This window comes from Mytilus californianus, unplaced genomic scaffold (genome assembly GCF_021869535.1).
Source record: "Mytilus californianus isolate M0D057914Y unplaced genomic scaffold, xbMytCali1.0.p SCAF_17, whole genome shotgun sequence".
NCBI classification, from domain to species: Eukaryota; Metazoa; Mollusca; class Bivalvia; order Mytilida; family Mytilidae; genus Mytilus; species Mytilus californianus.
Window position 1 is genome coordinate 2684261 of NW_026262659.1, and position 25095 is coordinate 2709355.

At 32.2% G+C, this 25095-nt stretch overlaps 1 protein-coding gene across 1 annotated transcript in view; it reads right to left on the reverse strand.

Moving 5' to 3' along the window:
• Nucleotides 1-6837: 6837 nt before the first annotated feature.
• The window catches only part of LOC127726238 (alpha-latroinsectotoxin-Lt1a-like), a 235827-nt gene continuing 217569 nt past the window's right edge, over nucleotides 6838-25095 (reverse strand). The window contains exon 27 of the mRNA XM_052233545.1: nucleotides 6838-9994. Within this exon, the coding sequence (XP_052089505.1) occupies nucleotides 9799-9994 (196 nt within the window). The 3' untranslated portion in view covers nucleotides 6838-9798. The remainder of the gene's footprint in view (nucleotides 9995-25095) is intronic.

The following is a 25095-nucleotide window of genomic DNA, read 5'->3' on the forward strand; positions in this document are numbered from 1 at the left end:
TTCAGTTAATGACATAATTTTATGCTTCAGATTTTTTGTGTCAGTATTGCCTGCCAAAACGTTTATGATCTTTATTTCATACAACTACAACTATCTTGTTTTGGGTCAGCATTACCTGCCAAAATGTTTTATGATCTTTATTTAATACAATTTCAACTTTCTTGTTTTGGGTCAGCATTTCCTGCCAAAACGTTTATATGATCTTTAGTAATAAAATGCTATGCTTCTGTTTTGGGTCAAAATTGCCTGCCAAAACTTTAATGCTATTTATTTCATGATTAAAGATGAACAACATTTTATTATTCGTTGTCCAGTATACAATGATTATGGAGAGATATTTCAGATCTCTCAAATGAGGCAAACATGTTTTTAGTTGATAACTGTACTAATACGTGAATACATATACTTAAAAACGATGATTACTGTAATTTTATTGCTCTGGTCCTGTCTGGAATAAGATTTACACCTTTAATCATGTTTATCAGCAAGAAATAATTTAAAAGTAATATATGTAGGTTTATGATTATATGAACTTTTAATATTTCACCTCAATGTGGAAACGTTTTACAAAATATATAGTGTTATTTTTTGGTGTATGTGAATGCCATGCTTCCAAATTTTAACAGGTTAATATATATAAATTCTATTCACGTCGCTAGAGTCCTTGATTTGAGGATCCACACTTTTAACCTCAGAGTGGATTTGTGGCGGATTTTTTTCCACACCTATGCTAGTGTTTGCCATATATTCAATTGATATGATTTAAGTTGATGTAATTTCGTATTAATTATGTATTATAATTTCATATTAATTATGAACTTTTATGTCAAATGATTTATTTGAAAAATGTATTTTTTTGCATTTTATGATTTTGAATACACGACCTTTACTTGCAAGTGCAGTCTTAAAGTACAAGTAAAAATTCAACAAGTTACAAATTAAGAATTTTTACATGTCTAGAAGTTTTATAAATCAAGAACTAAATAGTTCCACAATATTTCCACACGAGGTTGTTGTTGCTCCATGTCAACTCGTACTTTATCCAATTCGTACTCAACCAACTCATTTTCTACCAACTCGTAGCCAATATTTTATTAATTATATGCCTTAAAGTTGCTATGCTATTTCATATAATATAGAGACATATAAATACAATAAAGTACAACTTAATTGATTGGTAATCTGATGCAATTTGTTTTCAAATCAGAACTTTTTAAAGTTAATCATTTGTCTTAGCATATCACCTCTATATTCATGACACTATATAAGGCGAATCTAGAACAGAGCGTACCAACTGTTCGTCAAGAAATCATGACACGACCACAAAAGGGTCTTACGCCAGTGCTACACCACCTAGCAACAGATAGAGTGACAGGGACTGTTCTCTCGTCAACCAAACGCAAATGCTCCTCCAACTTCTTGCAGATAGGGGGTTGGTGCAAGTGGCCTATATATAAAAAGAAATTGACCAGCAATGGAACTGTAAATAGTGAATATGAATTGAACAACGATTATAGCTTAAAGTTTTGTTTCGTAATTGTTTGTTGGCTGAAGAAAAGACTGCGGTCTCCGGATTTCATTGACATTTTGCTTGGGTATGATATATCTGTATTTTTGTTGAAACTATGTTTACTGGCTTTGATAATTTAAACCTACCAGACGATAATATCTATGTTTTTGGACTCTTTTTAATTCTTCTGCTGACTTTATCGATTGAAAAAATATTCGAAATGCCTTCATATATAAACTAACTAGCAGATCTTCTTAAACACATGTTCAACGCAAAAATCAGTAAACAAAAAACTCCATAGAATAAGGGAGAAGGACATTTCTTACTGATTTTTACGATGAACATATGTTAAAGAAGATTTTTCAAGTTAATATATGAAGGCCTTTCTAATCTTTTTGAAGCGATAAAGCCTGCCAAGGATTTAAACATAGTCCAAACGTTTTTATATATGTAGTACTCAGATCGACGTCCGGTCTCTAATCAACGTCTGTTCTTCGAACCGACGTCCAAATCTGACGTCACAATAAAATAAAATTCCAAATCGACGGCCAATTTTATGCCCTTTTAATCGACGTTTTTTTCTTCCCAAAGCGACGTCCAATTTTTAGCTTCTCTAATCGACGTCCGTTTTATGGACTTGACACAGTGAAATCACAAATTTATTAAAGGGTGGGTTGAATAAAAACTTAAAGATTTGTTTGAAAATATAAGTTCAAATCATAAAACTTTCAACAATTGGCTGTACGTTTTTATTCTTTCTATTTATTCAGTCTGTATACTGCCCTCTAGATGTCTTATCATTATTTTTGTTTTTGGCCTTGGGTTTGATGTCTCATTGTCGTACAATGAATACCCATATGTCATTTATTTATATGAAAAAGGAAGAAAAAAAAACGACAACGTAGGTCGAGAATATGAACGTTTTTCACCAAAATATTAATATGCATGTACATGTAATAGTAATATGATGTTGATGATTGTCTCATTGTTATTTTGTTATTTTCTTGTGTTTGTCTTTTTATTTTGATAACAATATAAGACAACAAATAAAGTTTCTGTAAGCTACTTCACAAAATGACAAAACGAGACATATAATATAAACAAAGGTCAATTAAAAAATAATTGATTCAATGAAATCGTGGACGTTTTTTATGTGATTCATTACGTTACATTGGACGTCGATTACAGGGTTGAAATATTAGACACTGATTTCAGAACGTGACGTCAGATTTAGACGTCAATTTGAGGAACGGACGTCGATTAGAGACAGGACGTTGATCTGAGTCTAACATATATACAGTTATTTAAATACTCAGCTTGTCTTTTACGAAAAAAAAATATCGCATATTTATACCTTAAAATGTGTTATGTTTGCTGTTCTAGAGTTAGATCGAGGTTGTTATAGAGTGACATTTTTTGTTTTTCATTATTTTACATTTTAATTTGTTTACTACATGTTTTAACTATGGACAAAGAGCGCTGAGTCTTGTATTCATCTACGTAAGAACTTTCGCCCATTGAAGGAAATATGCAATAAAGCGTGATATCAACATCTTACATATACTTTTATTTATCAGTGGTACGTCATAGTTCCGATAATACAAACATACGGATGTTGATGGGTTGCTCTTTCACTGACGTTTATGACATATACTTAATTTTGATCCGGACGTGCGAGTCTTATCAATAATAATTCTTGACTGGCAAATGTCTACTATGACTGTTTTATCAATACTAATTTACAAATGGTGTCTTCGATCAGCATTTGGATACACAACTGGACCCTAGTTCCAATGAAAGTCTGAAGCACCAGTTACACTGTCTTATTCCTTCACCTCTTTAAAGTTGGCTCTGTCGTTAATTGGTTTCGACTCTCGGTACTATACAGCACATAGTTTTAGAAAAAAAGACTTCAAGTGCAGCTCATGGATGGAATTCTCGTATCCGTGATTCGAGGATTGAAGTCAACTGCGTTTATGGAATTTTACAGGATAAAAAGGATTCAGTTAATGACATAATTTTATGCTTCAGATTTTTTGTGTCAGTATTGCCTGCCAAAACGTTTATGATCTTTATTTCATACAATTACAACTATCTTGTTTTGGGTCAGCATTTCCTGCCAAAATGTTTTATGATCTTTATTTAATACAATTTCAACTCTCTTGTTTTGGGTCAGCATTTCCTGCCAAAACGTTTATATGATCTTTAGTAATAAAATGCTATGCTTCTGTTTTGGGTCAAAATTGCCTGCCAAAACTTTAATGCTATTTATTTCATGATTAAAGATGAACAACATTTTATTATTCGTTGTCCAGTACACAATGATTATGGAGAGATATTTCAGATCTCTCAAATGAGGCAAACATGTTTTTAGTTGATAACTGTACTAATACGTGAATACATATACTTAAAAACGATGATTACTGTAATTTTATTGCTCTGGTCCTGTCTGGAATAAGATTTACACCTTTAATCATGTTTATCAGCAAGAAATAATTTAAAAGTAATATATGTAGGTTTATGATTATATGAACTTTTAATATTTCACCTCAATTTGGAAACGTTTTACAAAATATATAATGTTATTTTTTGGTGTATGTGAATGCCATGCTTCCAAATTTTAACAGGTTATATATAAATTCTATTAACGTCGCCAGAGTCCTTGATTGGAGGATCCACTCTTTCAACCTCAGAGTGGATTTGTGGCGGATTTTTTTCCACACCTATGCTAGTGTTTGCCATTTATTCAATTGATATGATTTAAGTTGATGTAATTTCGTATTAATTATGTATTATAATTTCATATTAATTATGAACTTTTATGTCAAATGATTTATTTGAAAAATGTATTTTTTTTTGCATTTTATGATTTTGAATACACGACCTTTACTTGCAAGTGCAGTCTTAAACTTCGAACGCGTATTGATAAGAATACAAAATATTTTCCTTGAAATAAAGAATATAAAAATACATATATCACAAATTTAATAACTTATCAAAAGCAAGTTATTTATATAGATAATCTCCCTGTGGCGTCCGTCCGTCCCCGATACACACACAGAAATGAGTTGTATCTCAAATTGTTAAAGTTGTGCTTCACATATAGTTATGATCGACATTCTTCATGGTTGTAAACTGTTTCAAGTTTGTTATTCATAACATAGTATTACCTAATGATATCTTATGTGAATTTCTATGTAGACGAAAAGCGCGCCTGACGTATTAAATTATAAGCCTGGTACCTTTTGATAGCTATTATTTGTGTGTGTCTCTGTCCTGTATGTTCTCTCATTTATTTGTATTGTAGTCCTGTCATGTAATCTTGTCATTTGAATGTTATATTTAACATTGCCATAAAAGCAGGAGGTTTGGCTAGCAACAAACCCACCATTTTTTCTTAACTTGTCCTGTACCATGTCAGGACAATGGCCATTGTTATATTATAGTTCGTTTCTGTGTGTTTTGCATTTTAGTGTTGAGTTTCTGTTGTGTCGTTGTTCTCCTCTTATATTTGATGTGTTTCCCTCAGTTTTAGTTTGTAACCCGGATTTGTTTTTTTCTCAATTGATTTATGAATTTCGAATAGCGGTATACTACTGTTGCCTTTATCTATATCATAGCTAGGTACTTCTTTATCTGTGAAAATACCTATATACCTTTAGTTAAGTACCAGTATGTATTTTGATTATTTAGAGAAAAGTGCATATACTCAACTTTCAGAATCGTCAGGCTTATCCGTCAAATTGTGTTCAATTTTTTAACTTTGATAAAAAACAAGAGTGTACACGCTAAAATATATCGCCTGTTTTATTTTGAAGGTCTGATATATGAAGGGTTTACTTCAAGTATCACATAAACTTAACATTATCAATGTTCTATGAAAATGAGGTAACGGTCAGATGCATTTTGCCAAACAGACATTTAAACCTCACAATTGTTCCATATAATTTACCTTTTGCTTATAATATCTGTGAAATAGACCAAACCACAAAAACTAAAAATTGTCTAATGAACCATGAAAATGAGATCGAGGTCAAACGAAACCTGTGAAACGGACATGTACAGCTGCCAATCATTCATACACCAAATATAGTTGACCTATTACTTATAGTATCAGAGATACGGACTTGATCACGTAACTTTAACCTCGAACACTGGTCCATTGAAAAAGGTCGAGGTCAGGTGAACCCTACCTGACAAACATGTCGACGTCGCAAGGAACCCGTTATCCTATTACTCATAATAAAAGGGGTAATTCACTTTACACAAAAGCTGTAAATTTTTTGCAAGCAGTCACTGAACTGTGAAAATGAGGTCAAGGACAATAGCCATATGACAGACGAAAATCTCGTTGCATAAGGTATCTGCACACAAGGTATGAAACATCCAGGTCTTCTACCTTCTAAAATATAAAGTTTTAAACAAATAATTTACGCCGCCGAATTGTAATTATGTTTCGCATACTGTGACTCTCGTCGCAGACGATACATAAAAAAAAACTTTCATGGTTTGTTTTAAACTCTATCCTCACATCTAAAAGCTTCAGATATTTGTTTTAAAGATAGTACTTATTTTATGGCGTACCGATCTTTTAAGTTACGCCCATTGCAACTGATTTTTACAGATTGTTCTTATGTTTAATATATCAACTAAGAGTGGGTGTTCACTAGTCTTGTTGTCAACAATTATATTCGATGTTCAATAAAACGCGAAAGATTTGGAGATGATTGCTCCAGTCAGAGACATATCGAACATGTCTTTGCCCACGTACACCCAGGCTTACACGCATGTTTTTTTGTATGTTTTGTATCAATTTATCGAGCTTTATATCTAACAATTTCTTACTAAACTATATAGTTGCATGCATACAGGAACATTTTTTTGTCTTTCTAAAAAACGTTATGTAAAAAAAATCATACTGCAATAAACCTGTTCAATTCGTCAAATTCTTATAAGCTATAAAAATGAGATCTATATACAGGTTATGTATTATTTATCAGAACTGGTAGGGGTTTTAAATTGTAGATGCATAGGATATTGCATGGCCATACTACATGTATGCATTAGACATCAGGTAGTTATACCTGTTTTACTGTAATAATGATTGGAACCAGTGACGTAGCAGCCCCGTTTTGAGTGACTTCCGGGATGGAAATATGCATAATTATCAGGTCGACAGATCGATGCATTGAAATACATATATCTTAACAAATATTTGACACATATACTGCTATTGATGTATTTTTGTGGGAAGTTGTGTGTAAATAAACATTTTGGAACAAAAATTGAAAATCATGTCATGTCTCCTTTAAAAAACCAACAATCAATCTATCAAATAATTTATTCTGAAAAAAAATTGAATAAACGTATCAAGCAAGAACGGCATCAAATATGATTTTTCTTTTAAAAAATATCATCACATTTACTTTCTGTTAGCCTTTGAAAAGCAATATTATGGTCAAAGTCATATGCAATTTCAGTAGCAGGTTCATTTTTGCCGGTTCAGTCGATAACTGACAATTTATCATGAATGATACAATTCCTTTTGCCTGAAGTTATCTATGGAGATTGAATCAAATTCGTCATGAACATGGTAATTAACACTATCTCGTCGCACATCTGTGTACTCAACAAGTGTATATTCATCTTTCTAGTATAGAACCACTTATTTGGGCCCGGTCAGAAAGAACATACAAGAAAGTAGTCCATATTTTAAACCACATAGTTCCTACGCTTTGCTGTACTTTGTAAATAACAGTGGCGGATCCAGAAATTTTCATAAGGGTAGGGGCCCATTGACTGCTATAAGAGGGAGCCTGCTGCAGTGATTCCCTTTCCCTAAATAATCAACCAAATGTTTCCCCACAAAAGGGGAAAGGGGGGGATCCCCTCTAAATCCACTTCTGAATAAGAACACTATTTGGGTAATTTTAGTATCAAATGAAAGCTTAAGAAAGAAAGACTTTGGATCACCGTTGAATCCTTGTTGAAAATTTCTTTTAAATAATAAAAGAAAATTATGATATTATAATAGGAGGGCACTTTCGGCCTGTTGTTCAGATCAGAAGTTCGTTCCTGTTTTTGTACTACTAAACTTCCGGGAACAAGTGCGCTCTTATATGCTATTAAAGGTATGTTGAAAATTTCAGTACAAGTCAGCAGGATAAAGTATAATCTTGACATGAAAAGACGGCCACTTTATTGAACTTAAACAAAGAATCCATTAATGCTAAGACTTGCAGAATCTAACATAGAAAGCAATGGGGCTATGCATTAGTGGTTTAATTCCTAATGTTGTCTTTGGCACATGCTAAGTGATAGCAATATTGCCAAAAATGCATGATTGCCATTACATTTTTGCACTGGTTGAGCAAATCTAAAAAAAAGAAATAAAAAAAAAAAGCTTAAAAGTTTCCGTATTAAATCGGTTCCATTCCGATGTGGAAATAATTTTATCTCACCGTAAATAAATCTCAAGAATGAAATACCTCAAATGCTACTGAAATTAACAAATGAACTGAGTCAAAAAGTAATACAAAAAAATGATGCTCATTTATATTCGTATTTGCAAAAATCACGACATAACTCAATTTCATTTAGTGTTAACAACAATTCAAATCATGAATCGGGCAAATTATGAGAAGGGAACGCAACATAAGTTATTCAGATAGAAAATAAACAGTTAATATGAGATGCAACAGGGCTAAATAGATAGTATAATGTTTACTATATCCTTATTTGGATTTTCAGTCGTGAGGTATGGTGGTCCATTAAACTCTTAACATAAGCGACTTTTTCTTGATTTGTCACTACACTTCTTTATACGAAGAACCAGTATACCTACATCCGTAAGTTTGTCTATGTACCCGAATGGAAGAGCTGTTTTAATTCTCGAATCCAAAATTGTTTTCTTTATCAGCGATATTGTGTTCTCACGATAGAGTCATTAACTATATAAGCACGACTTTCATCTAAACACTGTAATAATCGTAAAAGTGTTGATAGAGGAATTTATTGCTATCAGGATCGACATCATTAGACCATTGCTCATTCCTTCTTTCGCTTAATTTCAGTCGATCAACAGAACAGTCCACAAGTAATACACTAAAACTGTTTACATTGTTAATGGTAGTACAATCCCGATCGTGGTGTAATGTAAGAGGTAATGATCAAGTTACTTTAAAAACGGATATCAGTATAAAGAATATGACAGGTTTAACATTTTGACGACACTATTTAGAAATAAAACAAAGTTCCCAGTTGTTAATGAAATCTAATTACCTAGAAATTGTATCGTAATGACATTAATATAAACAAACGTATCTGACTTTGTGTAGCACAATGATGAATGTGAGCAACGGACGTATTCATGACATACTTTCAGGTTATATTTGGGACACCTAGTGCCATTGACAACATCCGATTGATACATTTTTGTTATCCTTGGCGATATGTCATCAGGTATTTTGTTACTTATTTGTATACTATAAAGCTCGGGGGTAATAAATAAGAGGAAACAACAGTAGTATATGGATTTTCAAATCTGATCAAACAAATTGATATTAAATATTTGTAACAAGAAACATATACAAAGCTTGGTGGAACATACCAAATCAAACAGGATTATTAAGAATTTAGGCAATTCAAATTTTCAAGTAGGAGTGTCAAGTACTCTATAATGCTCCTCTTTTCTGTTTCGCATATGAACCAAAACTGAACATCACAAACAATTTATGTGTAAAAAATCTAAATGCTTACACCTCAATGATATGCTGCATTGATCTGTATCAACAAAGATGAAACAAACTAAAAAGTTAGTATTTCCCTATCTTGTACAGATATTTAACTTGTAGATCAAGTTATAATGATGACCAGACATTTTGAATGTTTAAGGTTAACTTGTAAATGGCTTAATAACTGATTTCATCGGTACTGAAGCCAATGTCAAGTTAACCTGAAAGCAGATCTAGTTATAAGAATGCATTTATGACTCCCAAAGAAGTAAAGTTGTTGGGTCTGGTACTTGATAAACTCCTCATACATACCATAATTTAATTTTTGTACGCGAGACGCTAAAGTAAATATGGAATAAAACAAATCCTGCCCACACGTTAAAGTCGACATGGACTGTCCCAATTGACAAAGACTTGTTTTAAAGTTAACGTTTGGTCTTGTATGCTCCATGCAAAGGTAAAATTATGATCAAGAATGCTTTGTATCGATTTGTGAAATATATGTCAAAAGTTTAATAGCTTTTTTTCTCCAAATACATAAAGTTCATCTTGAAATCACTTGTCTGTCTGGCTAAGGTTCATGTCCTCTTTTTTACAGGTTATAATTACACCTTTTTGTTTATTGTCATTGCTTTTGTTTATGTTTGTCAAATACTCCATTGCGTTAATATTCCATTTATCTGCAGATACATGCCATGCTGTCTTACCATTGGAACTCTGCATATTTATACTCCCTCCTCCATTATATAACCTTTTCAAAAAATACATCAATACAAAATAAAAATTAATGTAGATAGTTATGAGCTCTATGGATTTGCTTAATTTGTTTTTGCTCTCGGTCAGATGCAGGTGTGCGTTTAAATACTTGTTTTGATCTGGAAAATACAAAAGACATGTGCCACTTATAAATCATTAGATCCTTGCTTAACGTTTTAAGATGATTTCGGAGTTTAGTCAAGTATCATTTACAAACCTGTTTCGTGCAGTTTTCAAATAATTATATAAAATACCTATATCGACCTCATCTCATAAATGATCTCTTTTGTTTACTCATTTAACGACGACCTTATTGATCGGAAGTAGATCTTTTAGTGGAGGTTTTATTAACTAGATATTAATTCTGTCCAATATTTTTGTAATACAAACCACCCTGAGATATGAGAAGTACTGATTTAAGTGACAGATCAGAATTTTTAATATAACAGTCCAACAGTTTGAGAGAAATTAAGTATAACGTAAGACGGCATCTTCAACGTCAAGTACCAAGTCAGGAATATGTCAGTTGTTATTAAATAGTTCGTTTCTATGTATGTTGTATTGGCGTTTGCTTTTGTTGCACTTCAGTGTTTCTGTTGTTCCGTTGTTTTCCTCTTATAGTTGATGTGTTTCCCTCGGTTTTAGTTTGTAACCCGGATTTATTTTCTCTCAATCGATTTATGACTTTTGAACAGGAGTATATATACTACTGTTGCCTCTATTTTGCCAATGACTGCAGACAAGCCTATAACAAATTTGAACTTCATTGAACTTTTAAATTCGTGGTCCCCTTTCCCCGCGAAAGTATAAAAATTGGTATCCCACGATTAATACTGAAACCACAATAAGGGGTCTCCCAAAAAAAGCAAAATTCGGTAAAAATTGTCACTGAATGAGTCGATTACATATCCCCATTTAACATAAAAACAAACAATTTAAAAACATGTTGTTATTAATCAAAACAGATCCCTATTTACCATTGTATTTTTTCCAAAGTAAAAAAATTGAAAGGTTTATGAAAAAAATTATGAACAAGTGTACAGACGAAATAGCAATGTGCTATCGGAAAGACAAGAGCATGATGACAAAATTATGAAAAACATCTTATTCACACGAGGCAAACAATACATACTTTAAGCTGTATGTTACAGTAATTGGTGTATGAAGCAAAAAGATTTGTATGAAAAGATGGATTATTTTATTGGTTAACGTCCAGTGGAAACTATTACATGTTGATAGAACCAAATCTAGTAAACAAATTTGCGGAATGATAAAAAAAAATCACCGATTCCAAAAATATAAGATTAATATATATTTGCCTAAAATAAGAGAGAAAATTTGCAACATCCAGTTTACACTTGATAAGTTAATTCATATCTATGAAAAACATATATGGTTTCTAGCTACTGTTCCATGAAAGAAGTGCACAAATCGCTAGTTACAGTTTACTCAAGGTCATTTTCGGTTGACTGTTGTCAAGGTTATATGTCACGTTACATTTTGCAAAAGACGGCATGGATTTGTCATTCACCTAATTGAATTATACACAGCTAACCTTAGATTAAAACCTTTGAAGGGCAATAATTATTTTAAGATGTTTTGGGATTTTTTTTCAAATATAATGATATGTACAATACACCATACAATCATTTGTTACACCAATGAATAAAAAGGGATATCAGGTAATACCTATTCATAACTTTATAAACAAGATTGTACCTCAAAATTAAATAGTAACAACGACAATTGTAGTGCATACTTACAATGCAAAGATGATACAATTGAAAAACTATGTTGAAGACTTAATATACATGCAAACGCCACCTAATAATGTAACCTGAACACGAAAGAGCAATATCAATAGTGTGGAAAAAGATAAATAAATCATGTTAAAAAAATATTTGATAAAAAGAAAGAAGATACAACATTATAAAATCTCAAACGTTAATAACTAAAACGTCACATAGAACATGAACAAATGAACAAATCGATGACCAAATAAATAAATACTTAAACATAAAGAATAAGAAAATACGTACATAAAATGTCAAATACAAAACCTACCATTTTCTTCGGAAATGCCTGTACCAAGTCAGGAATATGACAGTTGCCTTCACTTCATACCGTTGGTCGATAATTTCGAACCTTTAATTTTGTTTGTTTTATCGACCTCCCCTATTAAGTATTTACTGCCGATCGAAAAAAAACCAACAAAGGTAACCATACATAAGAATAGACCAGTAATCCTTTGAATGAAATACTATTAATAAATATATACGGAGATATTGTTTACCCAGTCCGGAAATTAAGATACGACCCGGATAAACTTATCGATCCTTTAGACAAACTTTTTCTAAAAAAATACACTGTAATTAGATTTTTGAATATTGTTTTTATTGGTTTTAATATTGATTTTGTTATCACTAAATCAAAATCAAGCTAAATATTATTTTTAAATACATATGCACATTTATGGCTCTACAAGCTGTCGATACCTGTATCTTGGCATTGCAATATACTGTTAATGAAATCTTTTTAATTAATCCATTGGATGTTGGATGTGTGCTTATTGATATTTTAGTCTTAGATGCATTATTTTTTTATTAGTTATTATTGGCTTTTAACTAGCTATTAGTAACTGCGAGTACTCTCAGATCTGTGTCGTTTTGTAGTATCGATGTATAATTACCCTGTCACGTCCACTATGTGCTTTTGTCAGATGTATTTCTATTTGTATTTATCTGATGAGTTCAACTGATTTTTATGGTTAGTTCTTTTGTTGTACTAGTAATGTTCCACAACTGTCCCAGGTTAAGGGGAGGGAAAAATTTGAAATGGCCGCCTAGGTAGTCAACTGAGTTTTGGGCTCTGCAGTTTTAAGCAATTTTATGATTTTTGACGAAACTAATGCATGATATTTATATCTGGATGTTCAGTGTTATTATCTCTACACAGTGATATATCTTTTATTGAGAACAGTTGAATTTTGAACTTTGGAAATTTTGAAGAAAGATTTTTCAAAAGTGTAGAGAGAAATATCAATAATACTGTTCACAACTTGTAGTCTTCTTTTTACTTATCTTGAGTATTTTTGGGATTTGATTTGTGAGTCCTTTTTTACTTTAACAATGCCTAATACAAACTATAACAACAGGGATAAAAAAGGTGACCAAAAAAGGTACAAACTGTACAAACTTTGCAGGCAGCTAAAAAGGTAGTGACAAAAGAAATCCATCTAGGAGAACTCTTACAGATGTTAAAACGGATAGCAGTGCAGTTATGACAATTGGATTGTCAAATCTCCACCATGATTTAAATAGTATAATGGTAGGCCTGGGGTGTTGTTAAATAAAAAGACATTGACAAAGCATTGAAAACATTGTAACTTAATTGCATGAACAGAATAGAAAGTAACTTAAAAGATAAAACAAATAAGCAGACAAATGCTGTTGAAGAGCTGTCAAAAGAAAAAGAAAGCTTAAGAGAGTTGATTGCTAGCCAAAGAAAAATGATCCATGAACTTCAGACAAGTGTAAAAGATAATGAAATTATAGCCAAACAATTATTACAAATGTCTAAATATAACCAAAAGTATAGCAGAAAGTTCAACATAAAAGTGATGAACTTCCAAGAAAACAAGGATGAAAATCTGAGAGAGATCTTTAAAAAAAAAAATCGTTAAAGACACTTTGAAGGTTAACATTCGACCTCAAGAAATCAAAGCTATTTATAGGATACCAGGTAAACAAGAAGAACATAGACTAGTTATTGCAAAACCCCTCAACTCTGAAGTAAGATACTGCATAAAAAAAGAAAAGAAAAACACGCCTAAACATTGTACTTTTAGATTAGTTGATGATGTTACAAAATGCAACATGGAACTGTTTACAAAACTTCGTGATAGTGGTAAACTTGATAGTGCTTGGTACTTTAACTGTGCTGTATATGGAAAAACTGAATCAGGTAGACGTTTGTAATTTGATATTTAGGATAATATTAATCAGCGACTGAAGTAGTTTCACAATGTCAATTGGTAACGAACGTAGGAACATATTTTTGTATGACAGATAAAGACTAACCTGAAACATATTTGTCTTGATATATGATATTTTACTAACAACCAAGAAATGCTAGTATATATAGGAACTGTGCACTAAAATTTTCATTAATATTTTGATTAGAATTATCATTTTTTATTTTTTTTCCACTTAAAATAATCATTATCAAGTATTTTTCAATGTGTAACATTAATGATTAATAGTGACCTCTCTTTGGTTATCTTTTGGCTAAAATTCAATTCCTTGTTTCTGTTGTTCCGTTGTTTTCCTCTTAAAGTGGATGTTGGTGTGTTTCCCTCGGTTTTAGTTTGTAAAACGGATTTCTTTTCTCTCAATCGATTTATGACTTTTGAACAGAGTTATACTACTTTTGCCTTTATTTGACATTTTTGTTTAGTTGAGCTTTTTGTATATCACTTGTATATAAATGGTATTTTAAAATTGATTACAATAGAAGAAATGTTTTTGAGAATGTGAATAACATACATTTTGGAATTTGAAGTATTTAATGCCCTTCAGGCTGCAACACATGAAATAGAAAACGTATATGAATGTGGGTTATCTTAATAGTGCAAATGTGAGAGAGAATGATTGTGCAAATGTAGTTTATTTAAGTTTTTTTGATTGTTATAAATTGTTTTGCTTACTCATGTGAATAGACAAAAAAAAAGTCAATATAACATAATGGAAAATCATATTAAAATTTTGTAAATGAATGTTAGAAGTCTTTTATCTAGTGCTAAGAAAAGATCTGAAGTCTTCAATTGGGCAAAATAAAAAAAATAGTTTAATTGTGTGTTTTCAAGAGACTCTCTTATAGACAAGCATGGACGATACATCATATTAGACTTGACTTTATACGACCAAAGATTAATTTTGGTATGTTTATATGGTTATAACAGATAAACTAGAATTGTTCTGTGATATCCTACAAAAACTATGAGACAATCAAATACTAGTTTCATTTTCATTGGTGACTGGAATGTAGTGCAGGATAAGAATGGTTATATTTATAATGTACTACATGACTGAAACCCAAACTCCAGGAAAAAATTGATGATTAAAAGAAACATTTTTACTGTTAGACCCTTGGAGGGCTTGTTATCCTAGTGATCGAAAATTTAAAAGGCGTCAGAATCACCCATTAAACAAAGCCGTCTTGATTATGTTCTGAGGACCTTTTTACATTGATGGAATCAACAAAAATGTTCATGGATACAGGACAGATCACTCTGCCATTATATTTACTTTTTACAGCATCCTTAGCTAAACGGGACAAAGGAAACTGGAAATTTAATTCTCATCATTTAAGAGATTATGTATATAGAAAATAAGTTAAAATTTTGCATCAGAGATACTGTTTCTGAGTATTTCTCTGGGGGTGATTTTGAAAATGTTTCTTAATCTTCAGTTATCATGTAGTGATCAGCTATTTTTAGAGGTTCAAAAAATGAAGATTCGTAGTCTTACTATCTCCTATTGTATTAAAAAACTAAAGGAAGAAAAAGAGGTTTTCAAAAGACTGGAGTTAGAAATCTAGTCTTTGGAAAACAGTGTAAATGTAAACCCTTGTGAACTTAATGTGGCTTCAAAGAAAAAGTGTGAATTAGAAAGTAGACGGCATACCTTAGTTGAGAGCCTTATTCTCCGTTCTTGTGCAAATTGGCATGAAAATGGAGAAAAATGCATCAGCTATTTTTTGGTAAATTAGAAAAAGAAAGCCTTCTTAAATAAAACCATGACTGAACTCATTGATGACCAAGGAAACAAAATCACTGATCAATCAAACATATTGTTTGAACAAGAGCAGTTTTATAGGACACAGTATACATCAAAGTCATTGAATGTTGATACCAATCAGTTTTTCAATCATGATACAAAACTCAGTAAAGAACAAAAACTACTTTGTGAGGGAAATTTGCCTTTTAGGGAATGTGGGGAAGCTTGGAAAGATATTGGTTCTTTTAATTTTAGGTGTCTGCAATATGGATATGAGTTGGGCCATTTCTCAGATATTCAGTACAAAAGTATTGTCACATAAAATTGAGGATGGAAATAGGGAATGTGTCAAAGAGACAACAACCAAACCAAAGAGCAGAAAACAGCCGAAGGCCACCAATGGGTATTCAACACAGCGAGAAAATTCCGCACCCGGAGCTGGGCTTCAGCTAGCCCCTAAACAAACATATGTACTAGTTAAGTTAAAGTGGACGTCATACTAAACCCCAGAACATACAACCCTCCCCTATACCTCTAGCCAAAGTAGAAAAAAGAAACACAGCAATACGCACAATGAAACCCGATTTAAAAGAAGTCCGAGTCCGATGTCAGAATCGGTAACAAAAGAAACTAAGTAAAATGACAATGATACATAAATTAACAAAGGACTACTAGCAGTTACTGACATGCAAGCTCCAGACCTCAATTAAACTGATTGAAAGAGTATGTCTTCATGAAAAAAAAATGAAGCACACTCCCTCCCGTAAGAGGTTTAGTATCATACCATCATAAAAAATATATGAGAACATAACCCTATGAGTAAATCAATATTAATACCAAAATATGCCATCTTTAATGACCTGACAACAGTATCGTAACTATATCTCTTCTGAATAAGTCTGTTTAAAGGTTTGGTAAGCTTTTGAGGTGAATGACGACATTTTCGTGTTTGTAAAGATTTTACCATAAAAGATTGAATGTGAAATACCTGAACGTATAAGATGTCTGCATGTTGATTTATATTTCTGAATGATGTTCTTGTACCGATGATAAAATTAAGTAAATGTTTTGACTAGTTTGTGATATCGTAAACGCTTGTGTAATAATTTTTTAGTAATGCAGAGATTTCTTTCGTTAAAATCAAATACGTTGCTACATACACGAGCGAATCGAACAAGATGAAATATATAAACATTATAAGATGGTGACAAGAGAACGTCGCCACCTAGAAATTGATAATTAATAATAGGAAATAAAAAATCATCTCTTTTATCATAAATTTTGGTATAAAGCTTCCCGTCAAAGATATAAATATCAAGATCCGGGAAAGGGCGTGTTCATTATAAGTATTAGCTTTATTTAAAGTCAGTTTAGCCAGATAAATCTCGTTAGTGTACATTCTGAAGGCGTCATTATTGAAAGCCAATATATCATCCAAATATCTAAAAGTGTTATTATCAAGTTTTTGTATCAGATGTTGTTTCGATGGGTCTTTGCTGATTTTAGTCATAAATTGTAACTCATAACAATACAGAAAAAGGTCCGCAATAAGTGATGCACAATTAGTCCACGGAATTCCAATATACGGAGTCTCCATAGCGAACAAAAATGTTACCTATTGAAAATTCAAGGGCAGTTATAGTATCAAAGCAGGTATATTTGACATAGTTCTTTTGTCTGTTGTTACTAAAATGACCTAAAAGAGTTTGAATCTATATATTCGCATTCTGACTTTTTAAATGTCCATTTAATTAGGTATGTGAATTTTTTCTTAATAACATTATGAGACAAAGTGGTATATAGGGTAGAAAAATCAAAACTTTGAACAGATTCGAAATCACCAATATAAGCATGCAATTTATCAAGTACTTCCAACGAATTTTTGCCACTTTTAAAGTAATTAATTCTACTATTTTTAAAGGCCTTATTTTAAAAAATTGTATTTCTAAGGAAGGGAAAGATAGGAGATACATTGGTAACTAGCAACCAATCAGCTTAATGCACACTGATACTAAAATATAATCTGCAGTTCTTGCTGAAAGAGCTAAACAGGTATGTTTGACATTATTTGTGACACACAAAAGGGTTTTATAAAAGGGAGATCTACAGGAGAGAACATTAGACTTCTATATTATTTAATGCACTATCTAGAAATAAAAATGATATAGAAGAATTGTTATTTCTAGTAGATTTTTGAAAAGTCTTTGATTCTATAGAATGGAATTTTTTAAAGCAGGCTTTTGGTCCATCATTTTTTTTAATTGTTTGAAGTGCTTTATGCTGATGCTAAGAGCTGTATCAGTTATTATGGTAAGATGTCCCAATTTTTCAACCTTGAAAAAGGCTGTCACCAAGTGGACCCATTGTCTCCCTATTTGTTTATTTTTGGGGTGGAATGACTTGCTATACAGCTAAAAGAAAATCCAAAAATAAAAGGGTTGAATATAAATGGGAATGAACCACTTATTAGTCAGTATGCAGATGACACATTTCTTAATGGAAGTGAAGATTCGTTAAAAGAGACTCTTTCTTGTTTCGTAATATTTCATTAAGTCTCCGGATTAAAGATAGATAAATACAACTAAAACAAAAGTTGTTTGGATCGGTAATAACAAATAGTCTGACCTGATTGTGTGTCATGAAAAAAAAATCTAAGCTGGTCCTGTTCAAACTTCAAGGTTTTACGATTAACTTCTCTTTAGATCTAAAATGTATGCCCCGTTTGAATTTCAGTAAAAAAGTCATTGATATTTCAGAATTGTTGAAAAGTTGGCAGCATAGGAAGCTAACACTGCTTGGGAAAGATACAGTTATTAAGACTCTTGCACTTCCAATATTAATACATTTGCGAACTTCTTTACCTAAACAAATGTCAATCCGTGTTGAATGAAATCAACATATAATTCTTTAACTTTATATGGGATTGAAAAAAAATCAAACTCGATACACTGATTACAGATAAAAAGAGGGAGGATTGAAAATGGCTTATTTACAATCTTTCAACTTTCATCTTAAAATTGGTAGGGTGAGGCTATTTTGTGCACATTTAAATAGGGACTTTTAATATTCTTAAACTGATATTGAATACATTTGGAGGGACAAGATCTTTTTCTTTACAAAACCTCAAACTTGAGGCTATTTTGTGCACATTTAAATAGGGACTTTTAATATTCTTAAACTGATATTGAATACATTTGGAGGGACAAGATCTTTTTCTTTACAAAACTTCAAACTTTTAGAAATTGGTAATCAACTCAGCAATCCTTTTTGGGAGGATGTCTTTCAAGATTTACACTCATCTAAACCACATGTTAAACATGATGTCAATGAATGCCTCTCTCTTGATATCTTGAATTTTGTACAAACAGAAGATTTCCCATTATATAATAGATGGGAAGTTGCTGGTGTGCAAAACCTCTGTCACATTGTTGACCATAAAAAAAGAGACTTTCTCACCTTTGATCAGATTAAACACAAAGTTTAGACAAATAATTGTATGCGCTATTACAGTTTGATATAAAATATCCCTATGGAGATAAAACAGTGTATTTATGGCATGGTATTGGTTGCAAAAATTTGATATTTTTCATTTAAATGCAATATTTCTTAATTAATTGGTATATTTCTTCATTTAAATGCAATTTTTTTTTTTTTGAATGGTATATTTTTTCATTTAAATGCAATATTTTTTATTCAGATGGTATAATTTTTCATTCAAATGGTATAATTTTTCATTCAAATGGTATAATTTTCGTTCAAATGCAATATTTTTTATTCAATTGGTATAAAATGTCATTTGAATGCAATATTTCTTATTCAATGGGTATAGTATTTTTTTATTTATATGCAATAATTGCATCATGGGAAATTCTTTGACGTCATAAGGTCAAATTTGAAACAACGTTTGTGATTGGTCGGTAATTGTTTTGATTTCTCCCCTTTCTTTCTAAACTTGAGTGACCAAGAATTAAAAAACGCGTCAGAATATCGCCCCTCTAACTAAATTTGGCGTTCGTGCGAGTTCGTGCACTGGATGTTAATGCCAATTATGGTCAGGACGAGCAAAAATTCGAGTGACAAGTAATAATAATTAATTTGACACACAACTTGTTCATGGATAAAAACAGATGCCTGCGTGCATGGAAAAAACACCTCCAATGAAAACCTTTTCTGAAGAAAATATCCTACAGTCTACACATTGAAATAAAAAAAAAATACATAGCTAGCCCCCTCCCCCTTCTAAGTCCAGATACATGTAATCATGACGTTCTTTAGTGCTATATCATTGTTTACTTTTCTTGATCCTCAGAGACGTTGCAGGAAGGCACACATGAAAAAAGAATAAAAAGCAATAAGGACGTTACAATTATTTGGACTAAGCCCCCTTTTTTTTAACTACATGTAGAAAAAAAAATCACCTGATTACGACAGCAGAACCAGAAACCCACAAGTAGAGACATAAGCTGTTATACTCCGGAACTAATTCTTTAATAAAGACAATTCAGGATAAATTGGAACCAGTTACTAACCCATGTTACAACAATAGTCCTATGACATAGGACTTCACTATATGAGGCGTGAACTTCATATTAAACAATATCTATAATATGTGCTCTCATGTCTTATGCTGCAAATCATTTTACATATAGGATTCGTTGCTGATCTTATTTTTACTGTTCTCGTCTCCGAATCCCTTAAATAGAATTTTTTTCAAGCCCCACAGTAGTTCAATAATTACAATATGTCTTTGCATAAATAAGTCTGCAGGGCATATTTCAAAACATATTTTATCTTCAGGACTTTTAAATGATTTACTTTTCAATACTGCATTGGGAAGGGGGTATACAAGTTTATTTTGTGACACATTATATAATATAATTAGGTATCCAACAAATTATATGATTGTACGTTTAGCTATTATCTAGACCCGTACAAAATGTATATAATTAGACACATTTAACAGGGGCGGATCCAAAACCGGTGTCTAGAGGGGGGGGGGGGGGGGGGGGGGGGAGGGGGGGAGTAGGTTCAAATGTTTAGATTTTAACGAACGTAATCAATGCATCACTGTTAAATTATTAAATCAAGGATTTCGTTACCATAAATCACGTAAAATTTTTGCTAAGTTCTTTCATAAATACAAAGATTTGATTAGTAAATTTGGCTGTACTTGTAGAAAACTGATTAAAAACGGTATTTCACATCCAAAATTTTACGGTAATATTGTACTTAAAGCGCGGAAATCACTATGTGATCCGTGTAAACTCATCGAACCTTTAAACAGGCTTATTAGTAAAGGTTATCTTACCAATGTTGTAATTAGATCTTTGAATATAGTTTACATTGGCACTAATATCGATTTTGTCATCAGCAAATTAAAACATAACTAAATTTGTATTTTTTTCAAGTGGGATGTATAAAGACACACCCACGTTCGTTTAGATCTATAAAGAGGTTAAACTCCTAACTATTCTTCTGTCTGTCGATACATTTATTTTTGGCATTGCACTAGTCATGTCTTCTTTGACTGTCCATGACGTTAAAATACTAAATCCCTGGGATGTGTTTTAGTTGATTTTAGTCTCTGATGCATGATTTTTTATTATTAATTGTTTTGGCTTTTAACTAGCTGTCAGTAACTGCGAGTACTCTCAAATCGTACTTTCTTGTTTATTTGACCTGTTGATACTAATTGTATTGCTTTTTTGTTATTTAATGTTATTCAGGGTTATATCTGGTCTATATACCAGCTTTGATAAGTGTTTGGTATAACTATAAATTTTCACTTCGTACTATGAACATCAAAATTATTTATTTTGTAATAATATTTCTTTTCTCTATTGGTGCTGTACACGTATACCTAACAACAAAATTATTTTCATTTACCTGTGTTTAAAGTTATTGCAAATGGATGGTATTTTTGTTCGAGCATATTGTTTTTCTTTAATTGTTTAACATTTCTTACCGATATAACATGTTACTTTTATTATTCTTCCCTTAGTTTATTTATTTTGTATTCAAAATTATTTATTTTGTAAAAATATTTCCTTTCTCTATTGGTACTGTACAGGTATACCTAACAACAAAATTATTTTCATTAACCTGTGTTTAAAGTTATTGCAAATGGATGGTATTTTTGTTCGAGCATATTGTTTTTCTTTAATTGTTTAACATTTCTTACCGATATAACATGTTACTTTTATTATTCCTCCCTTAGTTTATTTATTTTGTATTTACATTGTGTCATAGGTCAAATTTATTTGTTCAGTGTATGTTCAATGGTGTTAATATGTCCTTTGATTGAGTTAATTTATTTCAGTTGATATTTTATAGTGTGTCTTTCTATGTTGTGATGTTACACTATTGTTTCAGAAAAAGGGTGAAAGTTTGGTACCATTAAAACGTTTAAACCCGCTGCATTTGTTTGCACCTGTCCTAAGTCAGGAATCTGATGTTCAGTAGTTGTCGTTTGTTGATGTGGTTCATAAGTGTTTCTTACTCGTTTTTTATATAGATTAGACCGTTGGTTTTCCCGTTTGAATGGTTTTACACTAGTAATTTTTTGGGGCCCTTTATAGCTTACTGTTCGGTGTGAGCCAAGGCTCCGTGTTGAAGACCGTACTGTGACCTATTATGGTTTACTTTTATAAATTTTGACTTGGATGGAGAGTTGTCTCATTGGCACTCATACCACATCTTCTTATATCTATTAACCCCGCCGCATTTTTGCGCCTGTCCCAAGTCAGGAGCCTCTGGCCTTTGTTGGTCTTGGTTTCTTGTGTATAATTTGGAGTTTAGTATGACGTCCATTATCACTGAACTAGTATACATATTTGTTTAGGGGCCAGCTGAAGGACGCCTCCGGGTGCAGGAGTTTCTCGCTGCATTGAAGACCCATTGGTGGCCTTCGGCTGTTGGCTGCTCTATGGTCGAGTTGTTGTCTCTTTGACACATTCTCCATTTCCATTCTCAATTTTATGGTGTGTGTGTGAGGGTAGGGGTTTCAGATCAAAGATCGTTTCTATATTTCTATATCTTTTAGATTTTACCATTTCACTCTATTCTTTATCCTTTGATCTCTATTATATTTGTCCTAAACATGCGTGACATATTTGCCACTGGACATAAGGCAACCAAAAGTCAATCAACGTATTCTGTATATTTCATCATTTCTTTATTATGTTATCTATAGGTTTGGTCCCGCCCCTTATCTATTTTTTGCACATTAGGGACGACATCAAAAGTTCAATGTAGGATAAAAAATCTTAATTCATATAGTTTTTTTTCACTGACCCCCTCCCCTAGGACTTATAGATAGATGTCATTAGTCCCAGGTCATGTAATAAAGTAGGTCTTATGAAAAACCAATAGCATTTTAATTTTGATGATTATATATATGTTTATATATCTAATAATGCCATTTTTTTGGAAAAAAGGGTAGGGGCAAGGCGTTTTTAAAACATCAATGGGACGCGTTTTTTTTTGTTCTTCGGAAGTGAGCCAGAAGAAGTCCATTTCTGGTTTTTTTTGCATTGGGAAGATCTTCTGGCTCTCTGCCACCTCTTCTTTGATAGGTTGACGACAGAGGCACATAACAAACATGGCGTCGTTTAGTCTAAATGAAATTAATAAATTTATGAATGCAGATATATTAGAATGTGAGCTGTTTTATAAACGTTTTTATGGTATGACAGCCTTAGTAGGACATCCCTGTAGGACGATAAGCTGGATAAATATAAGAACTACACGGACAATAACAGTTAAGGGACGATTATTTGATATTCTAGGGAAGGGATTTTGATTGATTGATGTTTAACGCTACTTTCTACACTATTGGGCTATTCCGTGGTAGTCAGTTTAAATTTATAGATGAATGATGGGGAAGGGAAGAGAGGGCATTATTATTTATTTCAATCTGTCGCTAATCATGCCTATTTTTCAGCTCTTACCAGGCAACCATATTCATATATGAAATCCTTCTGTCCCACACCCCAACAAATAAATAAATATCAAATGGTTTTCCTCTTATTTAACACAAGTTTAAATTGATTGATTGTTTGTTGCTAATTTTAACACCCAGTGACAATTATTTCATGCTTGTTCAGGAAAACACGAGTTTAGAAGTCACGTATATAATATAAAAATGAAGAGATGGAATATGATTGCTAATAAGGCAACTATCCACCGGAGTTCAAATATGAAGTGGATGTAAGCAATTATAGATAAGATAAGATAAGATAAGATAAGATAAGAAAAATTTATTTTAAGTCGGGTTACATGAAATACTACAAACATAAGCTCTGTAGAGCTTTTTGCCGTCATGTAGACAAATGCTTTTTTGTAGACAATCGTAAGACCTTCAACAATGACAAAAACCTGATACTGTAAAGTCGTCTATAAAAGGCCCGACACGAAAAGTGTGGACAATTCAAAAGAAAAAAACTAACAGCCTAATTATACATAACAAAACAATTTACAAAATATCAAATATGAGTCGAGACAGGAACCAACGACAACCACTAAACTACAGGCTCCATCCCTGGGACAGGCAAATAAAGAATATGGCAGGGTGGATATAAAAACGAAGATATGATATGATTGCAAATGAGACAACTCTCCACAAGAGATCAAATGACACAGAAATCAACTGCTATAAGTCACCGTACGGCCTTCGACAACAAGCAAAGCCTACACCGCATAGTCGTCTATAAAAGGCCCCGAAATCAAAAATGTAAAACAATTCAATCGAGAAAATTAACGGCCGAATTAATGTACAAAAAAATGAACGAAAAACAAATATGTATAACAAAGCAACAAACGACACCCACTGAACTACAGGCTCCTGACTTGGGACAAGCACATACATACATAATGTGGCGGGGTTAAACATGTTAGCGGGATCCCAATCCTCCTCCAGCGGTGTAACAGTACAACAACATGTAATTGAGCAACCCATCCCGAAGCTGGGACAGTGGTGTAACAGTACAATAAAATAACAACCTGCACAAATCAGCAAATTTACTCAAAAGATCGGTACGAGACACACAAAAAAAAACTAACATTAAGACAATAGACACAAAGCACCGACATAAGAGTATTTGCAATTACTGGAAGTTTGCTCAAACCTAATTACAACTGGTACTGAAATAAATCTTGTTCTCCCAGACTGAGTTATCAATCAGTACACAACGCGCGGCAAAGGATTTATTAAAAAAAGAAAACAGTCTGAGAAACGTCTGGTTTACGTTGTATATAGATATAAGAAGATTAGGTATGAGTGCCGATGAGACAACTCTCCATCCAAGTCTTAATTTGTAAA